Here is an 18,353-nt window from a genome sequence, read left to right as displayed (position 1 = left end):
ATCATAAATCCGCTGTAGATTCCCTATTTTTGGCAACATCCTCACTCACTACATAAGTACCATCCGCTTTGGAACGGCTTCTTTTATGCTGACTTGATTTTTGAGGCTCTTTTCAAATCGTCCTACTTCTTTGCTATTTTAAGTAGCATTGTTAGATTGTTTGCTGCATGTTCAGTGCCATCGTCTTGACATTAATTCTACACGATGAAAAACGGTTACTTCAGCAACTGATGAGTGTAGCATTAAAAAAGCAAATAGAAAGCTAGAAACTTCTAGCATCCTTGAGAATCCGTGACTAGCATCATAAAACAGCATCAGCTCACATATCCAAGCTTCGCCAAGGACCTGCTGAGAACAGTGATGATAGCAATTAATTCATCAGTTGAGTACCAGTCGCAAAATTGATGGCTGTGCAGTATTCTTAGGCTTCTTAAATCTTGTGAAGGTGTTAGTGTGACGTACTTGTTTTTTCTAGTTCAGCGGCTTTTATGTTTCTTAATATTTAAATTCAACACGGAAAATATGCATCTTTTCCAGGCCTCTACAGAAGAAACTTGAATTATAGAAACGCGTTGTAATTCTTGTTTTCACCATCTACCAAGCGCTTACACAAATTCAGTCTTCCCAATTCTTCATCCGTTTTCTTTACGATCTCGAGAACATTTCATAAGTGTTTTTAACCGCCCTAAATTCAGTTTGCATTGAATTTGCTTAATCAAACACGGTTCGTTCGAACACAGACCCAGTTTGCGAAGTGATGTGATAAATCGAAGAAGCTGCGCATCCTAGCGCTTGTGTGATGTAACATTCAGTGGATCAAGGGATATCGTCATCAAAGAAAATTGAGAAATCAAGTCCCAAATGATTATTAAATGAGTCTGCTAAATTCCCGCAATGTTTGTACAGCTGTAAGTCATCAAAGATGATAGTGAGTTTTTTCCCCGACCATATATGGGGAGGATGCACAACAAAACGTAGTCACCGGCAGAAGAATTTATGCTACCATCGAATCATCTACGCTTTCATTAGAGATAAGTACAGCCAGAACCGGAAATTGCGAAAATCGTACTTCGCCCTGTTTTACATTTCTTACGTGTTTATCAAGATGCTTCCGATGACGCTGGCAATCGAAAACAACACCGAGGCCAAATCGATAACGGCAATAAATGCACGATCCCGTACTCTGCCCGAGGTGGTGTCGCCCCATCTCGAGGAGGACGACGATTATTACGTCGACGAGGAGAGTGACGAGTATGACATCGTGAAAAATAAGTCTGGTGAGTATGCTATTATTTTTCGCAATATCTATTTGTTATAAATTCATGAGTGAATCTCCAATCAAATATACCGCATCACATTCCTCCTGCTAATATTTCGCTCAACTGATTCGTAAAGTCATTTATTTTTTCGTATAGGAATAGGAAAGAGTGACAAATTTTTAGGTTCCCAAATATTTTTTTTTTAAATCTACATTCCAATATTCGTTAAGACTCAATGTTAACAATATTTTTGTCTTATTTTTTTCCATTGCAACTTCTGCACAAATTCACCTATTTTATTTGGTTGTTCTATAATCAGGAAATATTCCTACTCAACTATAACTATTTATAAGGAAAATTATACATGTTTTTTTAAACAAACTATTGTAGAATTGAATGTTAAACATTATCTAAACGGAAATCTCACAAGAGGGGCTTAGAATGAAAGGGGTGTAAGTGATTTGATCGATTTCTCTCTATCGACTCTCTCTTTTGGTCATAACTGCAAACTGCATTCCCAGCTGTATTTGACAATGTGGAAGATAGATCAGAACCTCATCTGTCGGATTCTATAGCAAACTCAAATTGGAACGTTTTTGCAGTTGAGTTATTAACTAAAGAAAAAGTTGACAAAGAGAAATCGATCAAGTCACTTACACGCCTTGCATTCTAAGCCCCTCACATAATGTATGATGTTTTTAAACTGAAGCTAAAATGGATGGCGAGGTAAATCTGCGTTCGGATTCTAACTGAATCAAGCTTCATCAGCAAGTCTCTGCACTCCCACGATTGAAGCATATACGAGCCTGAAGCACTCGTAACTACTCTTCAGAGTCGGGAGAGCGATTTTTTTTCCTTTTCCGTTTAAATTATTGATGTTTTGACACCTCGCTGCGAAAACATAGCTCCAATAATTTGAATATAACAACCCGCGAATAAATAGATGTAACACTATTCCGTACGATTCCATAAGGCTTCAATAAGCGCGTTGCTATAAAGCCGTTTTCTTTCATCGAATAAACTGCACTAGAAATGAGGAACGATGGAAAAATTGTCTCTTCGAAATAATAATGACAGGACCTGTTTTCCCCAGCTGGCAATGTGATTGGAGGGAAGTGGAGCAAGAATAGTTTTCTGTCCCATTAAATGTGTCTAGGCGTCGTTAGGTCGGATGTTCCTTCACCCGGTTTGTAGCAGTTTATTTCAGGCCTACTCAAACGTGCATCCGGTTAAAATGCCGGAAAGCAATACTTTCATTGTCGGCCGCGCTATTTCTGTTTGTTTGATAATGCTGAGCAGTAATAGCATGACTAACAGATTTCTTTTTTCACAATTTTTCATATTGCATGTATACTGGAGTTGCATGCAGTAGAGTTTGCTTCGCTCTGTGTAATGTCCGAATCGCTTGTGAACATGTAATAATCCAGATCAGGGCTGATTACGGAGTAAAGAGAACTTTTAATGGAAAATTGATGCGGAAAAAACTCAGTAAATGCTGAAATGAATGCTAGATCTTTCATTTGGGCGAAACAGTAATTTGTACAATGAGTAAATTTTGTTCAGTATTCATCACCATAGCGCACAGTGAAAAGAATGCGAGAATCGAAAACATTTGGGTTTTTATTTTCAATATTTTGTTAAGGGGGTATTCTAATGAAAGGACACAAATTTTGGACGTTTTTCGAGTTCTGTAAAAAATTTTTTACTATCCATTATATAATTATTTGTTCATCTATCTTTTAACAATAAAACAAAAAATTAACGGACAAAAATATTCATAACTAGAATAGTTAAGAGCTGATGAAGTGAGAGGGTTTAATAAAAAAATTGTGCCATGGCGTACACGATCCCAGCCATTCTGGTTAACTGAAACAGAAAAATCGAACAGATTCTGAATCAGTAAATATGCCGCTATCGCACCGCCGCTATGACCGCCGTCTGAAGCAAACAATGCCGTATTTAACTTTTTTTCTCACGTTTTCTGATTTTTACAAAATAGTAAAATTTAAAAAAAATATTACTTTTATTGGTTCATGCGATAGACAGATCCAGAGAGATTGCGTCCATATTAGTTTGACAGAAATCGGTTCAGTAGAACTTGATATATCGTGTACGCCAATTTGAAAAAAAAACTAGTTTCGAGTAAATGAGTTTGAAATTAATTGTTATGGCCGTACTATATTATATACCGCATCACTAAAATGACTATAACTCGGAAAATAATGAAATTTTCGAAATGTCTTTTCTGGGGTATATTTTTAAATGACTAAACTTCAGAAATATGAAGAAAAAACGTTTGATTTTCCTCAAATTTCTAGACTATATTACTCCCATAAATGATGATTGGATATTAAATTTATCCAATTATTAGATTATACGTAACTTGCTGACCCGGCAAACTTCGTCCTGCCCAAAATTTATTTTTCGTTATCACATCGCACGTTCATGGGTCCAATCGCAGAACTGTTCATTGATTGATTGACTCTTTAAAATTATTTTTTTACAATAAAATTTCAGTACTTCTACCAAAGCTCGACATTATAATATTAAAATATTTTCAGACACAATTCTCGTGCAAGATTTTTTATCCACTTGCAAATAACATTTTTCTCCGTTACATGAAATACATGTTTGATACAGAAAATATGATACAATGAAGACAGCCTTAAATCGGACAATTCCGTTCTCCAGTTTTGCTCTTATCAACACATTCGGCGATCCATTTTTATTTATATAAACAGAAGACGATATAGGAGTGCGTTTTATCACATTAAAATCCATTTCCACTTTCGAACGAAGATCAATTTCGCTACCGCAAACATAGAATGGAGTAACAACGCTTGTCAATATGTAATTGTAGAACACATGCGAATTGAATCTTTCGAATTTTTCCATTTTCCTTCAGAGTTTTCCAAAAATTTTCAATAGTCATGTTTGGTTGGAATATGTCCAGAGGAGGAAGGGGTGTCATACCATCATAGAAACATTTCTCGTACCCAAAAACCCTCACATCCCAAATTTTGCTCAATTTGCTTGATTAGTTCTCGAGCTATGAAGAAATTTGTGTTTCATTTGTATGGCAGCTCCCCCTAAGAGAGGGGTGGAGTGTCTAACCACCATAGGAACATTCATTGCACCCTAAAACCTCCATAATGTAGCGGACCGGGTTTAAAAAGACAACCCGGAACTTACGGCCAGCTCGAAGAAGGCTAAAAGCGTAGCTTTCTCACCGGACCTCTCTTGAGCGATTGGCTTAAGCGCCACCTCTTCCGAGGACCAATCGCCGCGTTCGAATGCCCAGCTAGAGGCCTGACACGCAGGTCTAAATTGTATCCTTTTGTAAGGATCGGGGATGATCGAGCTGTACCAATTCCAGCAAGTAAAGGCTGATGGAAGACACCCGCAGAAACACCAGAGGAAACGTCAAACGCCTGAGAAATACTCCAAATACGACGGAAAACCTCTACAGGGTTTTCTCATCATAGGCAATGTTCAACAACAATCCACCAGACTGGCACGGTCATCTGGGAAACAAAAAATGCTGACAACAAGAATTCCAGACAGTAACCTCGATACACGGATAACGTGAAATCCTTATGAAAATAAAAATTAACAATCACAGGATCACATTTAAAGTGTGTGTCACATCAAATTGCATCACGGAAAAAACGCTGTAGAAATTCGCCCAGTAGACCGATCCTTTTGAAAATTTTAGACAGTAAAATAAAAACTATTAAACAACTTTTGGCATTTTCTTTTTATTCATACTTCGAGCCCAAGCCCGTATGCTCGCACCTTCCTCTTTACCCCGTCCATACGGTTCTGTACAACGTCAGGTTGTAGTTTTTTTGAACAGAAATCCATTTTCTCTTGAAGTCCGATTTGACAACTTTTGGGTTCTTCCGGAGGGCCTGCTTCATAATCGCCCAATATTTCTCTATTAGGCGAAGCTCCGGCGCGTTGGGCGGGTTCATTTCCTTTGGCACGAAGGTGACCCCGTTGGCTTCGTACCGCTCCAACACGTCCTTTGAATAGTGGCACGAAGCGAGATCCGGCCAGAAGATGCTCGGGCCCTCGTGCTGCTTCAATAGTGGTAGTAAGCGCTTCTGTAGGCACTCCTTAAGGTAAACCTGCCCGTATACCGTGCCGGTCATCACGAAGGGGGCGCTCCGCTTTCCGCAAGAGCAGATCGCTTGCCACACCATGTACTTTTTGGCAAACTTGGATAGTTTCTGCTTGCAAATCTCCTCCGGAACGCTGAATTTGTCCTCTGCGGAGAAGAACAACAGGCCCGGCAGCTGACGAAAGTCCGCTTTGACGTAGGTTTCGTCGTCCATTACCAGGCAATGCGGCTTCGTCAGCATTTCGGTGTACAGCTTCCGGGCTCGCGTCTTCCCCACCATGTTTTGCCTTTCGTCGCGGTTAGGAGCCTTCTGAACCTTGTATGTACGCAGGCCCTCCCGCTGCTTGGTCCGCTGGACGAATGAACTTGACAAATTCAGCTTATTGGCGACATCCCGGACCGAACTTCTCGGATCACGTCTAAACTGCTTAACTACGCGCTTGTGATCTTTTTCACTGACGGAGCATCCATTTTTGCCGTTCTTCACCTTCCGGTCCATGGTTAGATTCTTGAAGTATCGTTTTAGTACTCTGCTGACCGTGGATTGGACGATTCCCAGCATCTTACCGATGTCCCGATGTGACAACTCCGGATTCTCGAAATGAGTGCACAGGATTAATTCACGACGCTCTTTTTCGTTCGACGACATTTTTCCAAATTTACGAAAAATTTACAGTGAAGCATGGCCAACGTGATCTATACACTCTTATCAAATAAGCGAAAGCTGAAGATATAATTCCTAAAAATTAAATTTCTACAGCGTTTTTTCCGTGATGCAATTTGATGTGACACACCCTTTATACTAACGACTTCTATTCCTAACAAACGACATGACAACAAACTTTCTGATTGATGTGTGGACTACGATTTACAATTTCTACATTTATTTATACATTTAACTTGCTTAAATCTAAGGGACATCACATGTGCACATGGACAAAACAGGGTACCTGGAGAGTGCGATGAGGACACAAATTTCCTCACCCACTTCTTCTGCTTTCTGGATGTGGATTTCCGCCGGTTGGTTCGGTCCAGCGGATCCTTCGAAGGCGCGATGGTGGCTACCTGTTTCCGACGGGTCTCCGTTTGCCAGGTTTCGTCCAGAATAATTTCCCTATTTTTCAATTTAGTACATTTAGAAATCATCCCTAATTTACACAAAATTCGTACCTGTAGTCGCTTGTTGCTCGTTTAAATAATTGAGCTTTTATTTGATACGTAAGAACAATGCTCACACTGAAAATCGATTCAAATTGCAATAACAAAACCACACGCTATTCAATAGTCCTTACATTTGAAACGCGCGAACAAGACACGATGCTTCTGCGACGTCGGACAGTACTTAGTAAAATGGTCGAAGAACATTGTAGTCCCCAGATAAACCGCAGGGTATCTCACGATTCAGAGCTCAAGCACACCCGAAGACAATTTCCCCAAAGCATCCCCTTGTGTGCATCTTGCTCCAACTAACCGTCCTTGAATACGACCTTCTCATTCCCCTCCCCAAACTCAAGGCCACGAAAATAAGCGCTGCGCGAACAGACACTCATTGGCAGAACAACTTGGGCGATTGAGCTTTAACCCTGCTCCAGGGAGGTGGGATGGGAAATCTTAGCTCTTAAGTATACTTTCTGGAGTATCCTTTAGATAACATTGAGTTGTGACTTAGTGGAGGTACACTATAAATGTTTCAGTGTGAGTTTTAAATTGAATATATAAATGTGGTCTTATTAGTGATTACTAATTATACTAACCAATAAATAAATAAATAAGTAAACAAATAAATAAATTCAAAAATAAATAAACACAACTTAACAAATATTCACACCGATAATAAATAAGTAAATGAATAATCTTTAAACATTATATGACGATAACAAGTTTAGTTTCATTTGCTTGATTAATTCTCGAGTAATGCAGAATTTTGTGTTTCATTTGTATGGCAGCTCCCTCTTAGAAAGGGGGTGGGGGGTGGAGTGTCTAACCACCATACAAACATTTATTACACCCTAAAACGGCGCGGTTGGTTCGAGGTTATTGTTTTCATAATTGGGATGTTGCAGTCTCCAATGCTCTGTACGTGTGCCCGACACGGGATACTTCCTATTGGGATGCAGCTGACCATTAATCAGCAAGGCCCCCCTAGTCTGTACCTCATATCTAGTGTGGATGATTGCGATCAGGTGATTACATAATTGATCAGAGCAACTTGTTGAAACTATCCAACAGAAACAACTGTCCGGGTGATATTTCATATTTTTAAATAATTATGAGATAAAATGTAACAATCTACTCTGATTGACGACAAATAAATAAAGGTGAATCTGTCGAGAAGGTTATAAGTCGTACATAAAACTAAGTGGCCAATATCTGGTTTCGTAGGCTACACTGCCTGCTGACAAAACTCAAAGAATGTCCCTTATTAATGATGGAACCATGACCATGTAAAGTCTGGCTTCATAAAAACCCCGGGAAAATTATATAAAACCTCTGCTCAGGAAATACATTCGACAAAAAAAATTAGAGAAACAGAGTACAGAGTTGAATGTTTTAGGTGATCTTTGAAATGCTGTAAAAATCAACGCATGAAGATGGGATACATCTAATTTTGAAACTTCAACCTTTTGGAATATTGCACGAACATATTTTTAGCCGGTTGTGTTTAGATGTAGTGGACAAAAATATGGCATTTAAAAAATCACCCAAAATTTCGACTTCGCACTCAATTTTTTTTCGCGAATGTAGTTTCTATTAAATTCAAATTTGTCTTTGCAGGTGGTTAGCGAAAAAAATTGACAATAATCTGGTTGCGACATGAAAATTACAAAAAATGTGTCTCGAAACCGGTTTTTCACCTCTTGAAGCCTCATGATGGTCCAGTGACATTTTGGTAAGATCTATCTAGCATTGCATTACAGCAAGGACATGCTAAGACGGTACGAGGATAGCGATTTGATCATTATAATCAAAAGAAAGGTTTAACGACAGTTACTTTCAACGGGTGTTCAATAAAAAATGAGAATTTCTTCAGTGATATAATAAAAAACAATATTTCAAGCAATTCAGTATTTTTTTATTAAAAACATTACGGTTGCCCTTCAAAACAAAAGCCAGTGAATGTTGGCAAAGGGGTCGTGCTCAGCCGTACGGCGCAACTTGGTGGAGATGCTCTTACAAGAGCGCTGGACGGCACTGACATCCATCTTCCGAATCCTCGTGGTCAGCTGCTTGTACACCAGGGCACTCAGGGAGCCGAAAAAGTTTTCGATCGGACGACACTTGGGCAAGTTGGTCGAGTTCCGTTCCTTGGGTACGTACGGTATCTGTTTTTCCTCGAGGTACGTCAACATCTTCTTGGTGTAATGGGAAGACACTTTGTCCGGCCAGAAGACATACTTCCCATTAAAATGATGCTCCCCTACCAGAATCTTCCCCAGGCACTCCTGCTACACCTTCTGGTTGATGACAGGTTCACTCGGCTTGTTAAACCAGGGCTTTGAAAACCATTTGTCGTAGATTGCAATACACATCATATATTTCACAAACTTATTCTTGTATTTGTACTTCACCCCGGGGGATATGGACGCCTTGTCGCTGGTATAGTACCGGTCATTGCCGGGAGAGTGGGATTTTGACAGCGGAAAATAACTCTCCTCATCCAGTACGAACGGCGTCCCGCGATAATTCTTCATCATCCACCGGCACTGAGATTTCACGGTCGCTATCTGCTCGTCCGTGTATTCTGGGGACCTATTTAGTCTTCTTCCGACAGACGATACCCTCCTGCCTGAGGGTTTCGTGGATGTATGAACGAGAGCAGCGAAATTTTCGGCCTGCTTTACGCAAGCTCGTACCGCCCTTGTTGTCCAACAGCTTTTTTAGAGATCCCTCCTTCTTTTTCGTCATGATCTTCACCGGACGGCCACTACCGGTCTTCCGCTAGCTGGTCCGGGATGCCAGAATCCGGTAAACAAAGCTCACCGGCACATTTTCGTCCCGAAAGTGGTCTACTGTAAACTTTTTTCCTTGACTTCCACGCGTTTCGAAGAACCGTACAACGCGCTCGCGGAGTGCTTGTTGTTTCAACGCTATCTTCAATCGAACTGACAGCACCCGAGCAAAAAGAAACGAGCAACCCGTTTCTAGGATGCCCAGAGCGCAATTCTCTCGGTGAGAAAAAAAATACGTTCTTTACTTTTTTACAGAAAAGTATTGAATTCATTCTCATTTTTCATTGAACACTCGTTAGTACAAGTCCGTATTGATCCAAATTAGATTAAAAATTCTATAGCTTATTTGATTGATCTGTAAGACACTCGATGAATTTTACAGTAAAGGTTCACAGTTCAAATAAAAGATTCAATAATGTCAACAATAGATTCTTTATTGGCGTTGATTCTTTTATTAACGATGATTTTTTGTTCATTACTACAATTTACTAAATACTACAGTACATAAAAGTTCTACGAATGAATATGAATCGGCCCAACTCGACTAGTTGACGATTGATGGTGCAATAATTTTGAAAGAGATCTTTTCTACCTTCAAATTCTTCCAATAAAATTATAGTACAACGCCCTACTCTTACGTACATTTGAGTCGAACTCCGACAACTGAAGTAACTACTACATAAATGATTCGAATCTAGTTCTGCAATATATTGGTATGCGTTCGCTAAGAAGTACCCAATAGAAGTCATCGCAGAGTGAATACCGTTCACAGCTCTTGAAATCCTCAACACAAAGATTTAACATTATTTGGACGTTATGAATCGCCAAAAACTCAAACTTCTTTGGATAACTAGAAATTCTGAACGATATTGATAGGCGTGTGCTAAGCACTAAAGACATTAATCTACATGATCTCGGCAGTAGGGCTGGTATTGAGCAATTCCAAATGAAATCGACAAATGACAAAACATGAGTATTTTTGATTCGAATGAAAGTGCGTATTCCGTTTGGGTTAGAGGGAATTTGAGTTTTCCACAGCAATTGGGAATTTTTTGACTCAAGCGTAACTTTTGAAAAGGGCGTATCGATTTGAGTAAGAGAAATCTTTGATAATTTATATCTCAAAAACTATGAGTCGTACCGAAATAGTGTCTTAGAAAGAGTTATAGAGTATTGATGGTTGAATATGAAAAAAATGTACACTGAGAAAAAAAAATAGTAATAAGCAAATTCATAAAATTTCATGAACATGACGGTATAACACGACAAACATATTAAAAGGGATTATTTACTATAAAAAAACAATAAATTAGAAATATTTTTTTAAATATCTCGAGAATGGTTGCATTTAGGAGGAGATTGATAATAACCTTTTTTTGTTTTAAATAACATCAGGATTCATAAGTTGTGATTAAAAATGACTGCTAACATACAAATACTCGAAGTTTCGAAAATTCCTAAAAATTCGATGTTCCACAAAGTTCGTCAAAAATAGTTTAACCATATTGGGCCCATTTTTTGAATTTTCTGCATGACTTCTATTTTGTATGAACAAAAAAAAATAAATAAAAAACATGTATTTTGGATATTGCAAATTGAATTTTTATTTTGTAAATAAAAAAAAAGAGCACTAATTTTTTTTCTCAGTGTACATTTTTTTCATATTCAACCATTAATACTCTATAACTCTTTCTAAGATACTATTTCGGTACGACTCATAGTTTTTGAGATATAAATTATCAAAGATTTCTCTTACTAAAATCGATACGCCCTTTTCGAAAGTTACGCTTGAGTCAAAAAATTCCCAATTGCTGTGAAAAACTCATATTTCCTCCAACCCAAACGGAATACTCACCTTCACTGGAATCCAAAATACAAGTTTTTAAAATCTACATTTTTAGGACGATTTCATTTGGAATTGCTGTATTGCTGAAATAATTTGATTTGTTTTTGAAAGCTTGTTAACTACACAGTGCATTCAAAAAGTTCCGGGACTATCGCGCGCTAAAATCGGGAAGTGGCGCTATCTCCGCTCCAACGCGCGAACTACTTTCCGCCATCTTCTGGCAAGCTACTGTTTCTACCATGAATCGCTATCTCGGTTCAGTAGCTAGTTTTGGCTGATAAGAGTAACGTAGTGATTTTAATTTTTTTTTTATTAATTCGTTTATTTTTGCAGGCTCAGTAACTTAAGTTTAAAGGAGCCGAATTCTTAAATATAATTTTAAAACTATATATATATATATATATATATATATATATATATATATATATATATATATATATATATAAACAATTTTCTTACATCTATGGTTAGTAAGGTGGAAAACCGATTACTCGCGGTGTACTCTAGTTTAGAAGGGTGACATATTTTTAGGAGAAGGATGGGGTATAAGGAAACTGTAACAATGTTGATGAACACTCAATTCTTAAATCTGTTCGTATATCTATGTTTTCACATTTCAACTTATTCTACTATTTATAGCAAGGGGACGAATTACCTGCAAAGGAAGGAAAGGAGGGTATAAGGACATAGGGACAATCACACACGAAGATCGATAGCTTTAAGGAAAACATATATATGGGACATGTAATCAAGGTCTAACCGAACCAACACATCTCTCACCGGCACATTGGGCTGTCTTCCTCGGGTCCGAAGGGAGTTTTCTAAATTCGATCTGGCGACCAGATACACCTCGCACGACCAAACAACGTGCTCGATGTCGCGATAACCTTGGCCACAAACTCAGAGATTGCTGCTGGCAAGATTGAAACGAAAGAGTAGTGCATCTAAAGAACAGTGATTGGACATGGGTCGGGAGAAGGTGCGAATAAAGTCCCGACTCAATTCCAGATCGCCTTCAATTGCACCTACCTTTGCTAATGAATCAGCCCTCTCATTACCCGGAATTGAGCAATGAGAAGGGATCCGCAGTGATTTTTTTAGCGTCACAATTTTAATTATGGAGCAGAGAGCCGCCATCAAATTTTGTGCCTCCAGCGTAAACAGTGGAGACCAAAAGTGTCTTGGAACGATTATTGGCACGGATATGGCGCGTGCGGCCCGACCAGTACCAATCTGGAGAATGGTTTTTGCTTCATGACAATGCGCCGGCGCACACCGCGATTTTGGTAGTGCAGTTTCTAGCCAAACGAAAGGTGACTGTCATCACCCATCTACCCTATTCTCCGGACCTCGCCCCGGCAGACTTTTTCTTGTTTCCCAAGCTAAAGAACGCTATGAAAGGGGACCGTTTTGATGATGTTCCAGACATTCACGAAATGTGACGCGTATTATGAACTCCATACCGGCTGAGCAGTTTAAATGCGCCTTCCGACACCTCTAAGAACGTTATAAAATTTGTGTGGAAAGAGAAGGCCTATATGTAGAGAACTAATATCTAATATTTTGAGTATTTCGTTTTTTCTTTGATTTAGAAAATAGTCCCGGAACTTTTTGAATGCACTGTGTACGTCAAATCATTCATTCAGGCATCAATTCGGATAACAAGATTTTTCATTCATGTGTTTTTAAATAACAGAACGAGATCAAAAAGTTTTTGAAAGCCTGGTCCTCAGAGAATCTGCAGTATGATTCACAATGGAGCAAATGAGCAAGATTTGAATCCCGGAATCGGATATTAATTTTCGTTTGGTATTTCGTTTTACGGACACAAGGAAATGATGCTTAGTTCGCAACCCATTTTCTTCCTCATTGGATCGAACTATTTTTTATGATTAAGAATAAAATGAATATTTGAATAACGGCACATGAGTTAGTTTGTGTTTGAACCAGTTTTGATGAGCAATGTGAAACCTTGAAAATGAAATGAGATTGGTAAGATTAGCCTAGTATTGTCAAATTGGTATCTCAAGTGCAGGTACAACGGTCGCATCGAATGACTTGCTTATGGTCTGCTCGTTCAGAAATTCTATTTAGATTGAATCGATAGTACACGGCAAGCCATCATCTAAAAAGAGTGGTGGTACGAACTCGACCCCCATAATTTGGTGGTACTTGCCATTTTTGCAACAAGTAATCAAAAGTGTATGAGTACAAATTCATAGAAATGGATTAAACATTCAAGCGAAAAGCAGTAAAACATATATAATTCTGTGATTGGAGGAATGAAGAAAAACAAGATGACGCAAAAAATGGCGCTAGAAAGAAAGGAAAGGAAAAATGTCACCAGTCAACGCAAATTATCAGCTTGGTGACACCTTCCATATGACACTATGCGAGATTTTATAGGCAGCGCCATTCCTAACATCCACGGGGGTCGGCTTAAGACTACCATTTCCTACATGACGAAGAAAGATTTGGCCTCTATTTGTTACAATCATGAACCACACCAATCGATTGCTGGAATTTTGGATTTAGGACCACCCTCTTCTATAATGCAAACCAGACAATTGGTAATTAAGTGAGAACAAGAAACTATCCTTATCACTATTTTTACATTTGAGTGTACGAGATGAAAAATATCATTTGTACGGCACTAGTTTTCATAACGTGTCATAATTCTTTATATACATTCAAACACTCACGACATGGCTCTGATAATATTGAACCCGCCAATCAATTGAAATAGACTCTAGTGCTTCCACATCCAGGAACAGTCCCCCTGGTGTATACACATGAATGTGATTCATTGTCGGAAACACTCGTCTTCCCGTTAGTCACTTTCCCACATTAGATGCAGCTTTCCATAATATGTAACATTATGCCGACGTCTGTAATATTCAAATTTGCAGGAGCGTTGAACGTTCCTCTCTGTATCGTATGAAGTATTCCAATTTTCTCCCAGACACTTCCGACATAGCAGAAGCGGCAAATGTTGAAATGATTGATGGTTACTTTACTGCAGGCATTCACTCCAGCGGGAGAAACTGATAAGGTGCGGACACAAAACTGGAAATAGAATCTCCTTACGATGTAGTGGTTATAACTGGTATTTCAAGGAAACACGGGCGTTGCTTGGCTTGTTGAAAAAATCAACGGATAGACATTAATATACAGCCATTCCATACCAAACCGATATAGTGGTTCTCAGATTTTCGGGGAAAGAGGATTTTTTTTTCTTTGTCGCAAATCATTGGATCCGTATTTTATAATTTTTTTGTTAGGGTGACAAATTTTTCCACTTTTTTTCAAAAATGACTTTTTTTTCAAATTCATAACTTTCGAACTATTGAGCCGATTTAGATGATCGACATATCAAATTAAAGCCAATTAGCCAATTATTGATCTTACTATACCAGAGTTGCACAAAATTTGAATTTTGGTTTCGTTATTATTGATTGTATAAGTTTTTTTTTGTAAACTGGTTTCGGGACCAAGGATGCTATTTTTTTTATATTTTTCTTGCAAGCTGAGGTTTTTTCGCCCAAAATCATCGTCCAAATTTGTAATCATCTCAATATCTTTACGAAAGTGTGATCGAAATTTGAAGGAACGAATTCGAAGGATCGATCCAGTGTGTTCCACCAGGACAATGCCAGGTCGCATGTCTTTTTACGACCCAAAAATAATTGTACGGAGTGTGGCTACTACACTGCGTTTCATAGCTATAGAACCACTCCATTTTTCTGAGTTTCCAAAGATATGTAAGAAGTTGGTTCAATTGAAGTATATAGTGTAGAATTCAATAACTATCTTCATTTATAAGACTGGTCATTCGAACTTTATCGTTGTGTTCAGGCGCTAAACATTCAAATAACTAAAATTCCAGTGTTTCATAACTATAGAAACAAGTGGAAAAACTCTCACTCCTTCACAAAATTAACGTCGATTTCACACGATTTCACATAATTTCCTAATTGTAATTCGTAATAGAAGCTTCAGATTCTGGACCGGTTAGCTTGTTTACCAGATCAAAACCCTATCAAGAACTTATGAGGAGTGATCGTACGAATGGTATATGACGATTACAAGCAGTACGAGTGATTTGAAGAGGTTAAATGAGCAGTATCCTCTGCGTAGAACAAGATACATACTACAAGATGTCGCAGTTTGATCGAAACCACCCCGAATGGATTATTTGAACTAATTGAGAACTAACGATGACTTAAAAATTAGAAACTTATTGTAATTCATGTGAAATTGACGTTAGATTTGTAAAGGAGTGAGAGTTTTTCCATCTGGTTCCATAGTTATGAAACACTGGAATTTCACAGGGTCTTTTAGATTAAACGCTCACGCAACAAATTTGAATAACTTTTTCAAAAGTGAACCGATTTTTATTTAAAAAAAACGAAAATTAAGCTTATTTAGGACATTTTTGATGTGACCACCCCCTTTTTCGATAACGCGTTTTAAACGGTGAACGAAATTCTTCATGCACAACTCTAACATTACGACTTCGATGCTGTTGAAAATCCGAATTATTTCTTCTTTAAATTCCTCCAAATTTTGTGGCTTATTAACATAGCAACGGTCCTTAACCAGAATCAAAAATCCATATATACGGAGATTTCAATCAACGAAATGCGGACTATATCACTGATTCTGAAAATGAATTTATCTTGCTTCCAGTTGTTGGTGATAATAAGACTCTGCAATTTATTTTTAATAAAACAGCCGGTCTTGGGTTGAATCAAATAAACAATGTTCAGAATCGACAGAAATGCTTCTTGGATTTCTTGTTGACAAATATGACCGAAGATTTTTGTGTGACCGAATCATTAACTCCACTTTGGAAAAATGAAGCTTTCCACACAGCTATCGAATATTCTATATTTATAGATAACACTCCAAAACCATTTGATTATGAATTTGAGGAGGTCTCTGATTACACTAAAGCAAATTACCAATCAATTAGGTGTAAGCTTAACTATATCAACTGGCAGGATTTATTTAGAAGTGTGGAAAACATTGAAGTAGCAGTGACGACTTTTTACTCGATGATCAATGAAATTATAGAGCAGGAGATACCAACAAGACGAAAAAGGAGAAATATGAACACAAAATATCCGATTTGGTTTAATCAAAGCATAAAGAATCTAAAAAATAAAAAACAGAAGGCACATAATTTTTATAAGAAATACAAATCTGACGCTAATCTCCAAAAATATCTGAACATTTGCGAACAGCTCAACTCAACTGTTTAAAGCGCTTTTGAAGATTACAGCTTAAAAACAGAGTCGGACATAACATCTAACCCGAAAAGTTTCTTTAATTACATAAAAACAAAATTAAAAAGCAATAGTTTTCCATCACGCATGCACCTTGACGATACCGTGGGGAATGACCCAGAAAAAATTTGTAACCTCTTTGCAACATTTTTTCAAGAAGTTTATATTGTAACAGCTGAGGAGGACCGAGATCGTGACTTCTTTGCATTTCTTCCAGAATTTCCATGTGATGTTGGAGTCAGAAAACTAACTTACATTGAAATTTTTGACGCATTAAATAAGCTCGATGTCTCGAAAGGGCCAGGTCCTGACGGAATTCCACCGGTTTTTATAAAAAATTTGGCATCTGAATTAACTCATCCACTTTTATGGCTTTTCAATACGTCATTGGAATCAGAAAGGTTCCCAAAAATATGGAAAAACTCTTTTCTTGTACCAATATTCAAATCCGGTAATAGATCCGATGTAAGAAATTATCGTGGAGTAGCAATTATTTCTTGCATTCCAAAACTCTTTGAAGCCATAATAAACCAAAAACTTTTTCAACAACTAAAGACACAAATTACGAATAAGCAACACGGTTTTTTCAAAGGACGATCAACAACAACAAATTTGCTGGAATTTGTCACATTCACTTTGAATGCAATGGATAATGGTAATCAAGTCGAAGCTCTATACACTGACTTTAGTAAGGCTTTCGATCGTGTTGATATACCTTTACTCGTTCTTAAACTTCAAAAAATAGGGATAGAAGTCAAGCTATTGAAATGGCATCATATTTGACTGACCGCACCCAAATGGTAAGATTTAATGGGGAAATTTCAAAACCAATATTTGTTACATCCGGAGTTCCTCAAGGCTCTCATTTGGGGCCACTTTTGTTCATTTTATTTGTTAATGACGTTTGCGTTTTTCTTAACAGTGTTAAGGCACTTATCTACGCAGATGATATGAAACTGTATATGGAAATAAAGAATGAAGAAGACTCTCAAACATTCAAAAATGAAGTTGACATAGTTTATAATTGGTGCACTAAGAGCTTATTACAGCTCAATGTTAGGAAATGCACTTTCATTACTTTTACAAGAAGAAGAACACCATTGAACAATGATGTTATACTGGGTAATCAACCCATCAGTAGATGTCAACGAGTAAGAGATTTAGGTGTGATCTTAGATTCGAAACTAACCTTCGTGGATCATTATAATACAATCATCCATAAAGCAAATAATATGTTGAGCTTCATTAAACGCTTTAGTTACCATTTCCACGATCCGTACACAATAAAAACATTGTATATTACATACGTCAGATCAATTCTCGAATACTGTAGTATTGTATGGTCCCCCTACATAACTTCACACGAAGACAGAATTGAATCTGTACAAAAACAATTTTTGTTATTTGCACTTCGTAAACTAGGTTGGTCTTCATATCATCTACCTCCATATGAAGCACGCTGTATGCTAATCAATATTAAAAGCCTAAAAGAACGTCGGAACTCTGCCATGATTCTATTTATTATTGATATCATATCACAACGAGTGGACTCAGAAGAAATATTAGGAAACCTAAATTTTTACGTACCGATTAGGAACCTGAGAAACCCTAACATTTTTTACATAGATTATCGAAGAACGAATTATGCCAAATATAGTCCTATTAATCGTATGATGAGCCTCTGTAACGAACACAGTGAAACAATTGATGTAACCATGTCAAGGTCAATGCTCAAAGACTATCTGAATAGCATAAGATATCGTTAAATTTCACTGTAATATTTGGGCAGCATATTTAGTCTACGCTGGTTTGATGAAATAAATAAATAAAAAAAATTGATTCTGTAACTTGTTAAAATCGTCTTTTAAATTAAACGAATAAATTATC

General features: G+C 37.7%; 1 protein-coding gene across 21 annotated transcripts in view; it reads left to right on the top strand.

Moving 5' to 3' along the window:
- The window catches only part of LOC129767661 (uncharacterized), an 83,798-nt gene that overhangs the window by 9,883 nt on the left and 55,562 nt on the right, over window positions 1–18,353 (top strand). For 16 of the 21 annotated variants that reach the window (XR_008741560.1, XM_055768783.1, XM_055768782.1 and 13 more), the window contains one exon: window positions 696–1,277. Coding sequence is in view for 20 of the 21 variants with exons in the window: in XM_055768783.1 (XP_055624758.1) it covers window positions 923–1,277 (355 nt within the window). In the remaining variant the exon portion in view is untranslated. The remainder of the gene's footprint in view (window positions 1–695; window positions 1,278–18,353) is intronic. The other 5 variants (XM_055768779.1, XM_055768775.1, XM_055768772.1 and 2 more) reach the window with 1 other exon arrangement.

This window comes from Toxorhynchites rutilus, chromosome 2 (genome assembly GCF_029784135.1).
Source record: "Toxorhynchites rutilus septentrionalis strain SRP chromosome 2, ASM2978413v1, whole genome shotgun sequence".
Taxonomy (NCBI): Eukaryota; Metazoa; Arthropoda; class Insecta; order Diptera; family Culicidae; genus Toxorhynchites; species Toxorhynchites rutilus.
Note: the sequence above shows the minus strand (reverse complement) of the source record. Positions and strands in the feature narration are given on the sequence as shown.